Below are 12,600 nucleotides of genomic sequence, written 5' to 3'. Positions count from 1 at the left end.
CATAGAATATAGTTACATAGTTTATAAAGAGACATAAAAGCCATTGTTCGAGGGAAAAGGGTTTGGGGACATCTAAGTGTTCTTGATTTTAGGGCAATGGTTTTCAACCTTTTTTGGGCAGTAGAATCTTCTTCTCCAAGTAAAATCGGACAGGACAGCTACGCCCTGCCCCACCCCCAGGTAACAGCAGGAAGAGCCCTGCTCCTTGGCGAGTCGCCCCTGCCCCGGCGACCTCGGAGCCAGCACCTGGGACCCTGCTCTGGGGACCCCATCCAGGTCCTTCTTCACCCACACCCCAATGTCTGTGCACCTCCCTGGGGCACCTACTCCGGCTGCCACCAGATTTGGGTGTCCAGACCCCTCTGCTCCAGTCGAGGGGCTGCGTCGGGCTTTGGGGTTATTTACACATTTTTGCGCACTTTAACGGCCTGACGGAGCACCAGCCAGAGAACTGGCCACATGTGGCGCTGCCTTTGGTGGGATGCAGAGGCCACGGCCTCACGCACATCGTTCCAAGCCTCTCAGGCCCAGCAAGGACTCCTGCCGCTGGAAGGGGTCCCGACCCAGGGCTGATCAGGGCTGTTTCCCGGCTGGAAACACCAGGCTCAGGCACTTCTCGGAGCACCTGTTTCACCAGGTCTGGACTCAGGAACCACCCCTACCTGCACCCTGGTCGGGGGAGTCTGGAAATGGACGCAGTGACTTGTGGAGATCCGCTCTCAATCTTTCAACAACACGGTAAAGCAGATTTTGTCACCCGAGTTTCCAGACGAGGAAATAGGCTAAGATTAGGTAAGACCCCCTCCAGGGTCAAGGGCGACGAAGGGGCAGACGGGAGGAGGGCCTGGGTCTCCAGACTCTTCCCGTTCCAGGGGAGACCCCGTCCAGAACACACCCTTCCAGAAGGCGCCGTCAAACAGCTGCACTGACCGGTGGCCGCTGGGCTCCCTCCCGGGGCTCAGAGCAGCCGCGGCTGCAGGTGCACATGTGGAGCTGGGGGGCAGTGCACTTGGGAGCCATCGGAGAAAAAAACGAGTTAATTCAGCCGAGCATTATTCGGGCACTTCCCGCCCTGGGTGAACAGATTTCATTAGGAATTGAGTTACTCTATAAGCCCTTTCCAGATAGAAAGAGGATGCCTTCCACGCGGACACACCCGTAGGGTGGGAATGCACTTCCCTGATGCATGCACTTGTCAGGGGAAATCTAATAAGCAGGGGTGAGCTCGGCCACCCGATTAAAATGCTGCCCAGCCTGGCCTGCGGGGCTTGACCCTCCCCTCCCACCAGCGATATTTGAGCTGGGTTGTTAAATATTTGTCCTGACCCAGTAAAAATCACATCCTCTCCCTCTGCCTTCACGGGTCCTCCTGCTACTTCCCAGAGAAGGGGGAGGGAGAGAGGAATCTCCACCGCAGCAGGACTCCTACTTCTCTGATGAGGGGGAATTTGTTTACAGGAGAGGTTTCCATTATAAAAACACACGTGTGGCTGCCAGAGGTGGGGTGGGGCTTGGGGGAGTTTGGGGAGGGGGGTTGGAGCGGCTGAAATGGACCCAATGAAATGAAGAGGATGGAAAGGTGCAAATTTTCGGTTATAAAATAAATAAGTCCTGGGATGTACAGGACAGCCTGGTGCCTGAAGTTCGTAAGACCGCGCTGCGTATCTGAAAGCTGCTAAGAGAGGAGATCCTGGAAGTTCTCATCACAGGGAAAAAACTCATAACCGTGTGGTGACAGATTTTAACTAGATTTATTGCGGTGATCACTTCACAATGCAAAGATCAAATCATTATGTTGTACACCTGAACCTAACATAATGGTGTTTTAATTTTTAATTTTAATTTTTATTTATTTTTTCACTTTTTATTTTTCTTTTTCAAACAGTTTATTTGTTTAGCTTATAAATGACCAAGTCTTTTGGGGGGTTTTTGTTTTTTGTTTTTCACAGCCCATGCTGTCTCTTTTTTAAAAATTTAATTTATTTATACAGCAAGTTCTTATTAGTTATCTATTTTATACCTATTAGTGTATATATGTCAATCCCAATCTCCCAATTCATCCCACCCCCCCCTTTCCCTCCTTGGTGTCCATATGTTTGTTCTCTACATCTGTGTCTCTATTTCTGCCTTGCAAACCGTGAACCTAACATAATATTATATGTCAATTGTATCTCAATACACACACACACACACACACAGAACTGGTTGTCATTTCATGCAAATGAGAGACATTTTGCATCTGAAGGCTGAAGCTCATACATTTCAGTTCCTCTCCTCACCCCACCTCCCAGGCCGATTCTTCTACTTGCCTCCGTTGACTGCAGCTCACTGGTCCTGGCTGGGAGGCTGACCCCTTGGGAGAAGACGCAGCCCCTGACTTCCAAGCCCTCAGCCATAAGGAGAAGAGTTCGTCGGAATCAGACTGTCCCCTGGCCGTGAGCTGCTGTGGACTTGGTTTGGGTGGAGAGCATTGCACCCTTTTAACTGAAGTATCTAGTGATGACTCAGGAAGCAAGAGAGGACGTGGTACCCAGGGTTCCCCGCCCAGGACGGTGCTTGGCTCACGCTTGCCCCACCCTGCCCTGTGCGGAATCCCAATTCCAGATGCCCACTGAGCCAGTCCCAGAACCTCGTGTGCAGCGTGTACAACCTCTGGCTTCACATGGCAACATGTGCAAGCACATGTCTGTGTTTCCTTGCATTTTCCAAACCGCCTCTGTAAGCCTGTGCGTCAGCTACGGAGACCCTGACTGACCCGAGGGACAGCGTGGAAGAAAGCTTCCCAAGGCTTGCAGGAGGGCAGCAGGAAGTCCTCTCGAAGACCCTTCTTCACCCCGACACTGGTCCCTGCAGAGATCGAGCCTGTGAGCACAATCTGCCCACCGGCCCCCAGACCACCACCCTCTCTGTCTCCAGCGGTTGCTGCGGTTTCATCCTGGTTTCAGGTGGGCAGCAAAGAGCTGTGTAGGCCACCTGGGGGGTTTGGTCACTCTGCCCTTTGGATACACCCTTGTGTTTGCTGCAGTCTTAAAGGCCTGTCAATGTCTTCCTGTTACTGGATAAACATTTTGGAACGTGCTAATATGTGTTATTCTTATACATGTTTTTTCTTTCTTTCCAGGTGTCCAAACCTAGGAGTGGGTTTGAGGATTTAGGGAAAAGGTGACCTTGCTTCCCATTCTGTAATGTCCGCGGCTGTGCACAGGGTCAAATGGAGAATGAACAGGCAGATGCATTTTGTGGACTTTGAGCTTGACGAGATGCAGCGTAGTTCTGACCTAGATTCCCCTTTCTGAGCCTCTGGAACAATTGACCCCACCCTGATGGAAAGAAAGTGGGATCTCATGACCAAATTCACCAGGCATCACTTTAAATCATGGCATTTGTCCCAGGATCTCAGGATGATGATCTCAGGTTGCAAGCTGTAGCAATGCTGCAACGGATTTCACATCGCACACGTACAGGCTGGGATTTTCTTTGCAGGTGTGTCCGAATTCTACTTATACCTAAAAGACCTTCAGGTGACCAAGGAAGGACAGAGGGAGCAAAATAAAAATAGCAACTGGATAATGAAGAGAAGACCGATGCTAGTTCGAGGTCACAGACCTAACATCTGTTTTCTGCCGGCACTTTTGGCTCCGGGCATTTCAAAATTAACACGCTCCAATTAGGCAGAGGGCACCGTTAGAGATGATTCCTGAAATAGCAACGCAGAAATGATGCAGATCGAGATGCAGAGTGATGGCAGGACAGTAGGAGGAACAGGAAGAATTTCAATGACTGCGGTGCGCCGTGGGTGGATCTGGGGCGTCTGGTCCGCGAGGTGCAGAGCTCTGCTTCCACTGGTGACCCCACCGTGAGCTGCTCCAACCCCAGTATCTGGATTTACAAAACCCCGAGCCAAAGGGCGACTAAGTCTTTGAACAAAGACACCTGTCGGCTCCTTGAAAGGGTGAGTTCTCCTGGTGTACTTAACGTGGAAGTAGATCGACAGAAATCTTCCAGTGGGCTGTGGAAGGGACCCAGGCACGGTGAGATGTCGGCGGCAGCCGGTAGCTCCCGGGACCCAAACCGGAGGGGTCCCCCCCTCTGCGGCCCGGAGCCCCACTCTGCTCCTGCCAGACCACACGGCCGGCGATTTGGGGGCTCTGCACACGATGCCAGGTCACCCAGGGACGGTGCGCGCTCCTCTCGCTGCCCTGGGTTCAGTTTCCCCCCGGGAATCCCTCCCATCTCACACATGCCAACCGGTGATGTGCTTGGAAGGGTTTCAGAAAGTAAAAGGAACAGCACAAGCCTATCCCCAGCATTAATAGAAGTGACTGCAAGAATGAGTCGTCACAGTTACAGGGAGGGCCTTGGCTGTGGAAGCATCCTTCCCGCTGCGAGGGGAGCCCGGCTCACGGGGCCCGAGGTGATTAACTTTGACGAAGCTTATTTTGGGTTTGTGCTAATTTTTGTGTTCTCAGCACTGCTCCAGCCACAGGGGAAAAGTAAACGCAGCTTCTGTGCCCAACTCTCCCATCACCGGCTGCAGAGGCTTTCAGTCTATAATTAACTTGTAATTTTTCATTTCTCCTATCGCAGGCAGCGAGCTTGCAGGGAAGATGCCTCCTGGGCAGGTGCCAATTGCTAGGCTCTGAGGACAAGGTGATGGCAGAGCAGGACAAGCGGGGCAGCGCGCCCCACATTCAGCGGCCACGGACTCGCTCTGCCCCAGCGGGAAACCCGAAGACCCCGGGAGAAGCGCTGGATGACAGGTATTTACTTAAAAAAACCAAAAACTTCTGCTGGCAGTTTTGGGTCACAGAAGGAAGCAGAGGTGAAATCATATCCTTATGTGTTCCAGGCTGGATCCTGAGGCCGGCTCTGGGGTGGAGTCGAATAGTCAAGGACGTGCCTTGTCACTGCCATTCTCAGCATCTGCCTGGCAGTGGGAAGGCCTGTTGGTATTAACAGTTTTTGCAAATGCGTCTCCCTCCCCTGTGGTTTCCAGTTATCTAAGCTGCCGAAAGCAGAAAGAGCACATCTGGACAAATCTATCCCGTGCACGTCTCTCTAAAGCCGGGGCCGGTCGCTGGCCAGGACCCAGCGGCCCCTACGGGGCTGACCAGCTCGTGCTGGGGCTGGAGAGGACGACTGCTCATCGTCCCACGAAGGGCCCGAGCGGCTGGAGTGAGGCTGCGGTCCCAGGAGATCTTTGCTGGGAGGACTCCCTCCCCCCATCCCCCGCTCCCCCCTCGTCAATCCTCCTCCATCTCTGCGGCGTCACCCCCTCCCAGACGGGACAGCCCCAGCGCACGCCTCTTCCGTGGCTGGATGACGGCACGCCTGCATGGCGGTCTCCCCCGGACTTGATGCAGCTTGAGGACAGCTGTGTCTTTCCATCGTTATGTCCCGGACACCTGCCCACCTTGACACGGGCGAGCCCCGGGTAGGCATTAAATACATCAATGTGCACAAAAGTGGTCTCTCAGAGCTCCTCCCCCTCTCTGGCTGCTTCGTCCAGAGCCAGGGACGCAATGAGATCCTTCCACGCCTCTGGCCCTGCCTGGTCATCCTCGGGTGAACATGGAAATGACAGTAGGTAAGGCTGTCTGAGTGCATCAGAAGGGTCTCTCTCAAAAACCAAACCAAACCAAAATGAAATGAAACGGAATGCCAAAAGCAACGAAAGAAACTTCCCAACCTAACTCCAGCCCGACTGCTTTGACATGACGCAGAAGTGCCACCTTCTTGGTACAGGAAGCCAGGCCCAGGGACTTTGCGCCGACCGCAGAGCCAGGCCCAGCCGTGCACCAGGGCTGCTCTAAATGGCCGGGCACCTCAGCTCTTGCTCAGAGCTCACGCAGACCTGGGCTTTCTGGAACGCACGGGAACCCAGCCTGCAGTGTCCAAGGGCCACTGCGCTGTGAACATTCCACGCACCTCACGAAGCTGACCTGGACCCCCCGGGACAAGCCCCTTCTCCGGCACCGTCCTGGGGTGAGCATCTTCCCAGCAGCTGCCCACGGCCCCCCTTCCAGCCAGGCTCTAATGTTGAGCGGTGTGGCCGCCGGGACCCCCTTCCTTCCCCTCCTGTGCTGGTCCCTTCCCACTGCAGCCCCTGCCCCAGCGATGCTGGCCCCATTTTCCCAGGCACCTCACGTCACCAAAGAGTCACCAGGTTTCTCTCTACTCTTACCTCTGAAACCAAGTCTAATTGTGCACATTATTCTATCACCAGCATCTAAAACTAGGTTAGCAAAGTGCCCCTACAGCCAGGGGGAGTGCTTCCTGGGCTGAGGTGGAGAGCGGAGGAGAGGCTGTAGGGGTGAGGCTGGGAGGCTCGGCGAGCAGCGGGCTTTACGTGTCGTTTGTGCGAAAATGTCCCCAGAGGTGAGACCTGGGGCGGGGCCTGCCCACCCACCGGAGCCGAGGTGCCACCCCTTCCCGAGGCTGGCGGACACTCTGCGGGGAGGGGGGCGGGCAGACACGGGCACTGCCCTCTGCAGCACAGAGAGACTTTCACTTTGTAAACATTCTGGTCAAATCCTAGCTCAGGAAAAGAAACCCCAAAGCTAAGAGCTGTGCTTACGCAATGGGAAAGGACCAAAGGACCTGCTCCCAGAGGAGGCCTGCCGCCTGCAGACGGGGAGCCGGGCCCCGTGGTCGGCTGGCGCGTCGGGAGCCGCCTGCCCTGACCCTCCGCCGCAGAGCCAGCAGCCAGGGGTCAGGGGGAAGTGAGAGTCGGGAACTTCTGACCTGGCGTCCAGCTCCACGCCTCATCCAGTCAGGCGGCTGGGAGCACGGGACCCGGGGTTCTCCCTGGGGAGGGGCCGCAGTCCTCCATCCATCCGGCAGCGCGGAGCCGGCGACGTCCTCTGACTCTGACCCGACCTGCTCGGGCCCCTGAACTCTTCCCACCAGGCCTGACTGCTGGATTTGTCTGGACACCTGACCCGCCTCAGCAAGAGTCCTGGTCAGTGGGTTTAGCCGGAAGCCCCTTACCCTGGTGTTTCCTCTTAGTCCCTTTCTGGGCCCTGACACGCCCCCTCCTTCCTTGTAGTCGGAGTTGAGCCCCATCTCTCTCCCGACAGCTGGACCCGCCTACCCCCCTGCAGTGGTCCCCACACCATCTCGACAGCCCCCCGAGTGAAGTCTTCTTTATGTCTTTAACAAGCGTCACAAACAGCTTTGTCTTTTCCGGTCTGGATAGTGTTTTTCTGCAGCAACTTCTACACGACTGCTGAGTGCGGGCGTGATCCTGTTTAGAGGCAGGAAGCAGTGCAGAATCTGGGCGCCCAGAGGCCCCAAACTGAAAGCTCTGTGCAGCCCGGGAGCGGCCGAGGGGCCCCTTCAGCCTTCTGCTGGGCCCAGGGCGGCCCCTGCTCTGCCCTCGGGGAGGTGGCCTGGCTGCAGGACCACTGAGGCCGGCCGGTCTCTAACAGGGAAAGTGTGGAAGGGATTCCAGGCCTGGAGCCGCAGGGAAGGAAGGGGTGGGTGGTCCCTGGTCTGTGCCAGGGAAATGCCTGCGCGTTCAGAAGCCCCGAGGGAGCGCCCTCCTCCAGGTGACGGGTCTACGCTGACCTCTGGTTTGTACCCAGCAGCTGCCGACTCCCCCGCCCCACCTCCCTGTGGTTTCTGTGCAGTTGGGACCCCGGCCTGCAACTTACGTTCCAGTCGATGGTGACAAAGAAAGGGTGGCGCTTGATCTCCTCCACACCGTCCAGGCCAGCACCTGCGGTGACCACAGAGCAGAGGTGAGCGTCAGAGCAAACCCATGACTGCAGTGCTGTCGAGTTTCTGACGCAGCAGGGAGGGGGCTGGGGTCCTGACGCCCTCCAGGGTGAAGGAGCCCCCCAGCTGTGACCTCTCCTGCCGGCTGCCCCCTCACAGCCCACGGAGGCCACCACTCAGCCCTGCAGAGCTGTGACCAGGTGAGGTGGTAGAGTCGGGGGCGGGCAGGCTAGGACCTCCTGCTGCAGGTGTGGGGATGCCCGGGCATCTGGGCGAGGAAGTGCAGGCCCACCCCGGTCTCCGTTAGAGCCAGCATCAGGCCGGGCCTTCCAGAGGACGAGAAAACGCAGGCGAGGGCAGGGAGGAGGCTACAGCACAGAGAGCCTTATAAGGCTGCTTACAGGGAAGGGGAAGGAAGCCAGGACCCGGAGAGCCCGTTTCTAGCGGGACGGGAACCTGGAGAGAGACCGGAGGTGGCCTGTGTCCACCTGGGCCTGCGCGAGACAGAGGTTTCTCATCACCTGGACACGGAGCACAAACAGCGCTGCTTTACTGGCTCCTTCTGCCTCATCCCGCCCTGCCTTGTTGCTCATGTGAAATCCTGAGCCCCGGGGAGGGGTGGGTGAGGGCGTGCAGAGGACTTTGGACGCCTAACGGTAGACACACGTCCTCGTGCACTTGCTGAAGCCCGCAGGTACCCCTCCCAGAGTGAACCCCGATGTGAACCGCGGGTTTCAGGTAGTAACGCCGTGCCGATACTGCTTCATCGCTTCTAACAAGCGCTTCAAATCAGCAGGAGCTGACACCAGGGGACACTGCGTGCAGGGGGTGACGGAGCACGTGGGCACTCGCTGTACCTTCTCTTCCTTTCTGCAAACTTAAAATGGCTCTAAAAATAAGTCTATTAATTTAAAAAAAACCCAAAAAACAAAAATCAAACAGCCAAGCCCTAACGCCCCGTGAGGTCTGCGTTTTCTCCAGGATGGGAAGGTGAGTGAGGAAGGGGCCGGGAAGCAGCACGGGTGCGGGAAGGGTGGCAGGCGGCCTCGGCCAGGCGACTCCTGCCCCGGCTTTGTCTGGGGAAACGGGTCCTGCGTCTCAATCGACCAGTTCGTGCGTGAGGCCCACACAGCCTTCCCGGTTCTGCACCCCGAGCGCTGGGGCCCAGCCCTGCCCCGTCCAGAGGCTCGTCCCGCGTCTGCCCTACTAGGCTGAGCCGCCCCTCTCATCCCCGGGCGGGAGGCAGGCGGCTAGGAGGCCGGGAGCAGGAAGATGTGGAGGACAGCGCGAGGCCACCCCGAGCTGCCGTGGTCACTGCGGAGCCCCCTGCCCGGCCTCGCCGTCCAGCCTGAGAAGCGGGAGGACCCTCCCCCAGGACGCCGGGGGTCCCGGGAGACACGGCCCGTTGTGGGCTCATCGCTTCCTGTTGTCACCTCCGGCCCTGTTTCCTGGTCGAAGCCGTGACATGGGCAGAAAAGGAGGCGCGAAGCTGCCCGTGGCGTCGGGGTCGCCTCTAGGCGGACGAGGGCCCAGCTAGCTCCCACTCCTTGGGGAAGCCTGGCCAGGCCAGCACCCTGGGAAAGAGCCCCTGGCCTTGTCGCCGCGCTGGACTCCGGTGATCCGGTGATTATCACGTTGGTATGCAAATGGACGAACAAGGGACGGAGGAAGCTGTCAGACCCGGAATCTCCCCCTCTAGGGACACGGGGAAGTGCCACGGGGCTGACACATCACAGGCGTTCTCCCGCTAAATGCCACCAACACCCAGTGCCTTGGACACCATCCTTACTCTCTAGATAAGGAACCAGCCTGAAGGAGGCTGGGTAACGTGCCCAGGGCCAAACCAGAGTTTAGGAGCAGAAATGGGAAGACAGATTCTGCTCCTGCCCCAGAACTCCACCCTGACGTGCGTATCCAATCTGGCCTTTCTCCTGAGACATTGGGATATAATAAGAAATATATATTTTGGTCTCTGTCTCAGGCTCCTGGCCAGAGCTCCTAAGACGCTCGTAATTTCCTGAGTGATAAGAATGATGGAAGCATCTCCTGTTTTGATATCTGGCTTTGGTCACTGGCTCCTGAAATAGCTCCAGGCGTGAAAGAGGCATATGTTGTTATTCATAATAAGCCCCTCTCAACCACACCTGAATCTGTCTTAACGAGGTGGCCTGTGGAAAGACCCTACAGACGGAACCAACCCTGTGATGAGGGCTGGAACTTTCATCCACCTCTGAGCAACCCGCCCACACGCCCCACCCCAGGGAGCAGAGAAGGGTTGAGACTGAGTCCAGTCGCCAACGGCCAGCGGTCGAATCAATCACACCTACATCATGGGGCCTCCAACAAAACCTGAACACCAGGGTGAGGGGGCTTTCTGGGCTGGTGAACAACCAGGAGGGTGGCTCCCCCCAAACCCCAAGGGGACAGAAGCGGCTGGGCTGGGGACCCTTCCGGACCTCGCCCTACGCACCTCTTCATCTGACCTTTTAGAACATCCTTTGTGATACATTGGTAACAGTTAACTCACTAAAGCGCTTTCCTGAGCTCTGTGATCTGTTCTAGTGAATTATCACAGCTGAGGAGGGGGTCTTGGGAACCCTGGGTTTACAGCTGGTGGGCCGGAAGCACATTGACAACCTGGGACTTGGGACTGGCATCGGAGACGGGGTGTCTGGGGGGAGTGACCCTGACCCCGTGGGGTCCGAGGTAACTCTGGGTGGTCAGTGCCAGAACTGAGCTGAATCGTAGGACACACAGTCGGTGTCTGCAGAGAAGTGGAGAATCAGGTGGTGTGGAAAACCCCACACGTCTGGTGTCAGGAGTGTTGTCATGAGTAGAGAGAAACAGTTTTATTGAGGACCTCATGCTGAGGACACTCTGGATATCCATCTCCATCCCTTGCTGTATAAACATCCCCCTGACGTGAGTCCAGAGATCTGGTCTCAGCCTGGCATCCCCACCTAGAGGCCCTCCACAGGTGCCCAAGCAGCTGCTGGAACAAGATGTTGAGAATGAACAGTCTGGCTTTGTGCCCACCTGCGCGCAGGCCTCCTTTGATGAAGACCAGAGCTCGGGATTGAAAAAGCCTTCTGGCCACGAGGATTAAAGAGAAACGAAAAACCGCCTCTGATTTGTACCTCTTCCCGCTCTTTTTGGTGAACGCTGGTTGCATTGCCAGAAGCTCTGCGGGTTAGTCAAAGGTGGGAGACTGGTGCTTACACGTTGAGCCCAGGTAGAGGCACCTGTACAGTGACTCACTGACTGTGTGACTTTGAAAAATCTACTTTGCATTTTGTACCCACTGCATTTCAGGCTCATTCATCACTTACAAGTAAGCTCTGCAGGAATCAAAACGAAGTAAGACAGAAAGGAAATACAGGTGTTGGTGTAACTACAGTTGTTTGCTAGTACCAGCTGGGTTTTCTAGGGCGCCTACTCAGAACATTTTTATCTGCATCTTCTTTCTTCCACTGCAGTGAGATTTTGCACCACGTTCGTGCTTCGAGGCCTCAACAAACACTCGAGAGTGAATTAACACTTTGGTTATTACTCAAAAATTCTAGGGGCTTCCCTGGTGGCGCAGTGGTTGGGAGTCTGCCTGCTAATGCAGGGGACGTGGGTTCGAGCCCTGGTCTGGGAGGATCCCACATGCCGCGGAGCGGCTGGGCCCGTGGGCCGCAGTTGCTGAGCCTGCGCGTCTGGAGCCTGTGCTCTGCAACGGGAGAGGCCGCGGTGGTGAGAGGCCCACGCACCGCGATGAAGAGTGGCCCCCACTTGCTGCAACTGGAGAAAGCCCTCGCACAGAAACGAAGACCCAACACAGCCATAAATAAATAAATGAATATTAAAAAAAAAAATTCTAGGTGTTCCAAAGAGGGAAAAACGTAAAAGAGAAAGAATTTCTGCACACAGTTCTCTAAAGCCTTTGTCAGCCTTCCTAGGGCAATAACATGGGGTTATTATTCTGGATTCTAGTTCTATTTATCCTCTCCTGAAACATGTTAAGAGTCTACTTTGTGCTGGACAACTCCTTTTTGTTTAATACATTTGACAAACAGCAGTGAGCGGAGGTCCGAGCTGGGACAGTCCGGAGACTGTGTCTGTGTCTGTCTCTGAATCTCAGCTGACTTGCTGTGGCATCATCACCAAATGCACTCAGGTCTCACTCTGTCCCCAAGAGGAGGGCTCATGAAGAATTGACAAGAACAGGTACTTATGGACAGAAACACGGAGAACGGAGGAAACAGCATTCTCTCTATGCAGCTTGGCGAGTCTTGATTAAGATCCCCAAGGCCAGGCAAATACGCAGAAAGAGTTCATTGGGGCAGCAGATTCAAGAATTCATGCTTCTTCTCTGGCGTATGAACATTGAATTACTTTTGTTCCAATCGCTTTTGGGCTGTCTTCCTGAACCTCTGTATCTGGACCCCCGTCTCGGATTTCTCCGCGTTGGTTGAGGGGTAGTTTTGCGTCCCACTGGAACTGTCTTCCACTGGCGCTTGGCTGTAAAACGCAGCGCTGTGCCTGAGGCTGGGATCTGTTCTTCTATGGCCCTGGGTACGTGCAGCCCTCACATTTTTAACAAGATGACCCCGTTCCTTTCCTCCTGGGCTTAGTCATCAACGGGCTTCCACTTTCTCAGTAAATCATCCCCAAAAGGTTTGGGGATTGGCCAGAAATGTTTTCCTTGAATCTTCCTGTGCACAGATAGCTTTGGGAAATGTTTAATCCCTGGACCCTTTGTGACTCTGTTGAAATATTTGTTTTTGTCGTTGGAGAGTCACACAGAGTCCCTCTCTATTCTTTTGGGCATGTTCAGAATAAACTCACGTCTGGCTCTTTTCTTTGCATACTTTGCGCTCCACCGGACCCGCACACTCC

At 55.6% G+C, this 12,600-nt stretch overlaps 1 protein-coding gene across 4 annotated transcripts in view; it reads right to left on the bottom strand.

Annotated features, from left to right (window-relative positions):
* The window catches only part of RPS6KA2 (ribosomal protein S6 kinase A2), a 375,008-nt gene that overhangs the window by 30,629 nt on the left and 331,779 nt on the right, over window positions 1–12,600 (bottom strand). For all 4 annotated transcript variants that reach the window (XM_036871414.1, XM_036871417.1, XM_036871415.1 and 1 more), the window contains one exon: window positions 7,656–7,720. In XM_036871414.1, the coding sequence (XP_036727309.1) occupies window positions 7,656–7,720 (65 nt within the window). The remainder of the gene's footprint in view (window positions 1–7,655; window positions 7,721–12,600) is intronic.

The sequence above is a fragment of the Balaenoptera musculus genome, chromosome 12 (assembly GCF_009873245.2).
Source record: "Balaenoptera musculus isolate JJ_BM4_2016_0621 chromosome 12, mBalMus1.pri.v3, whole genome shotgun sequence".
Classification (NCBI taxonomy): domain Eukaryota; kingdom Metazoa; phylum Chordata; class Mammalia; order Artiodactyla; family Balaenopteridae; genus Balaenoptera; species Balaenoptera musculus.
The sequence above is the reverse complement of the archived record's forward strand: the minus strand, read 5'-3'. Positions and strand labels throughout refer to the sequence as shown.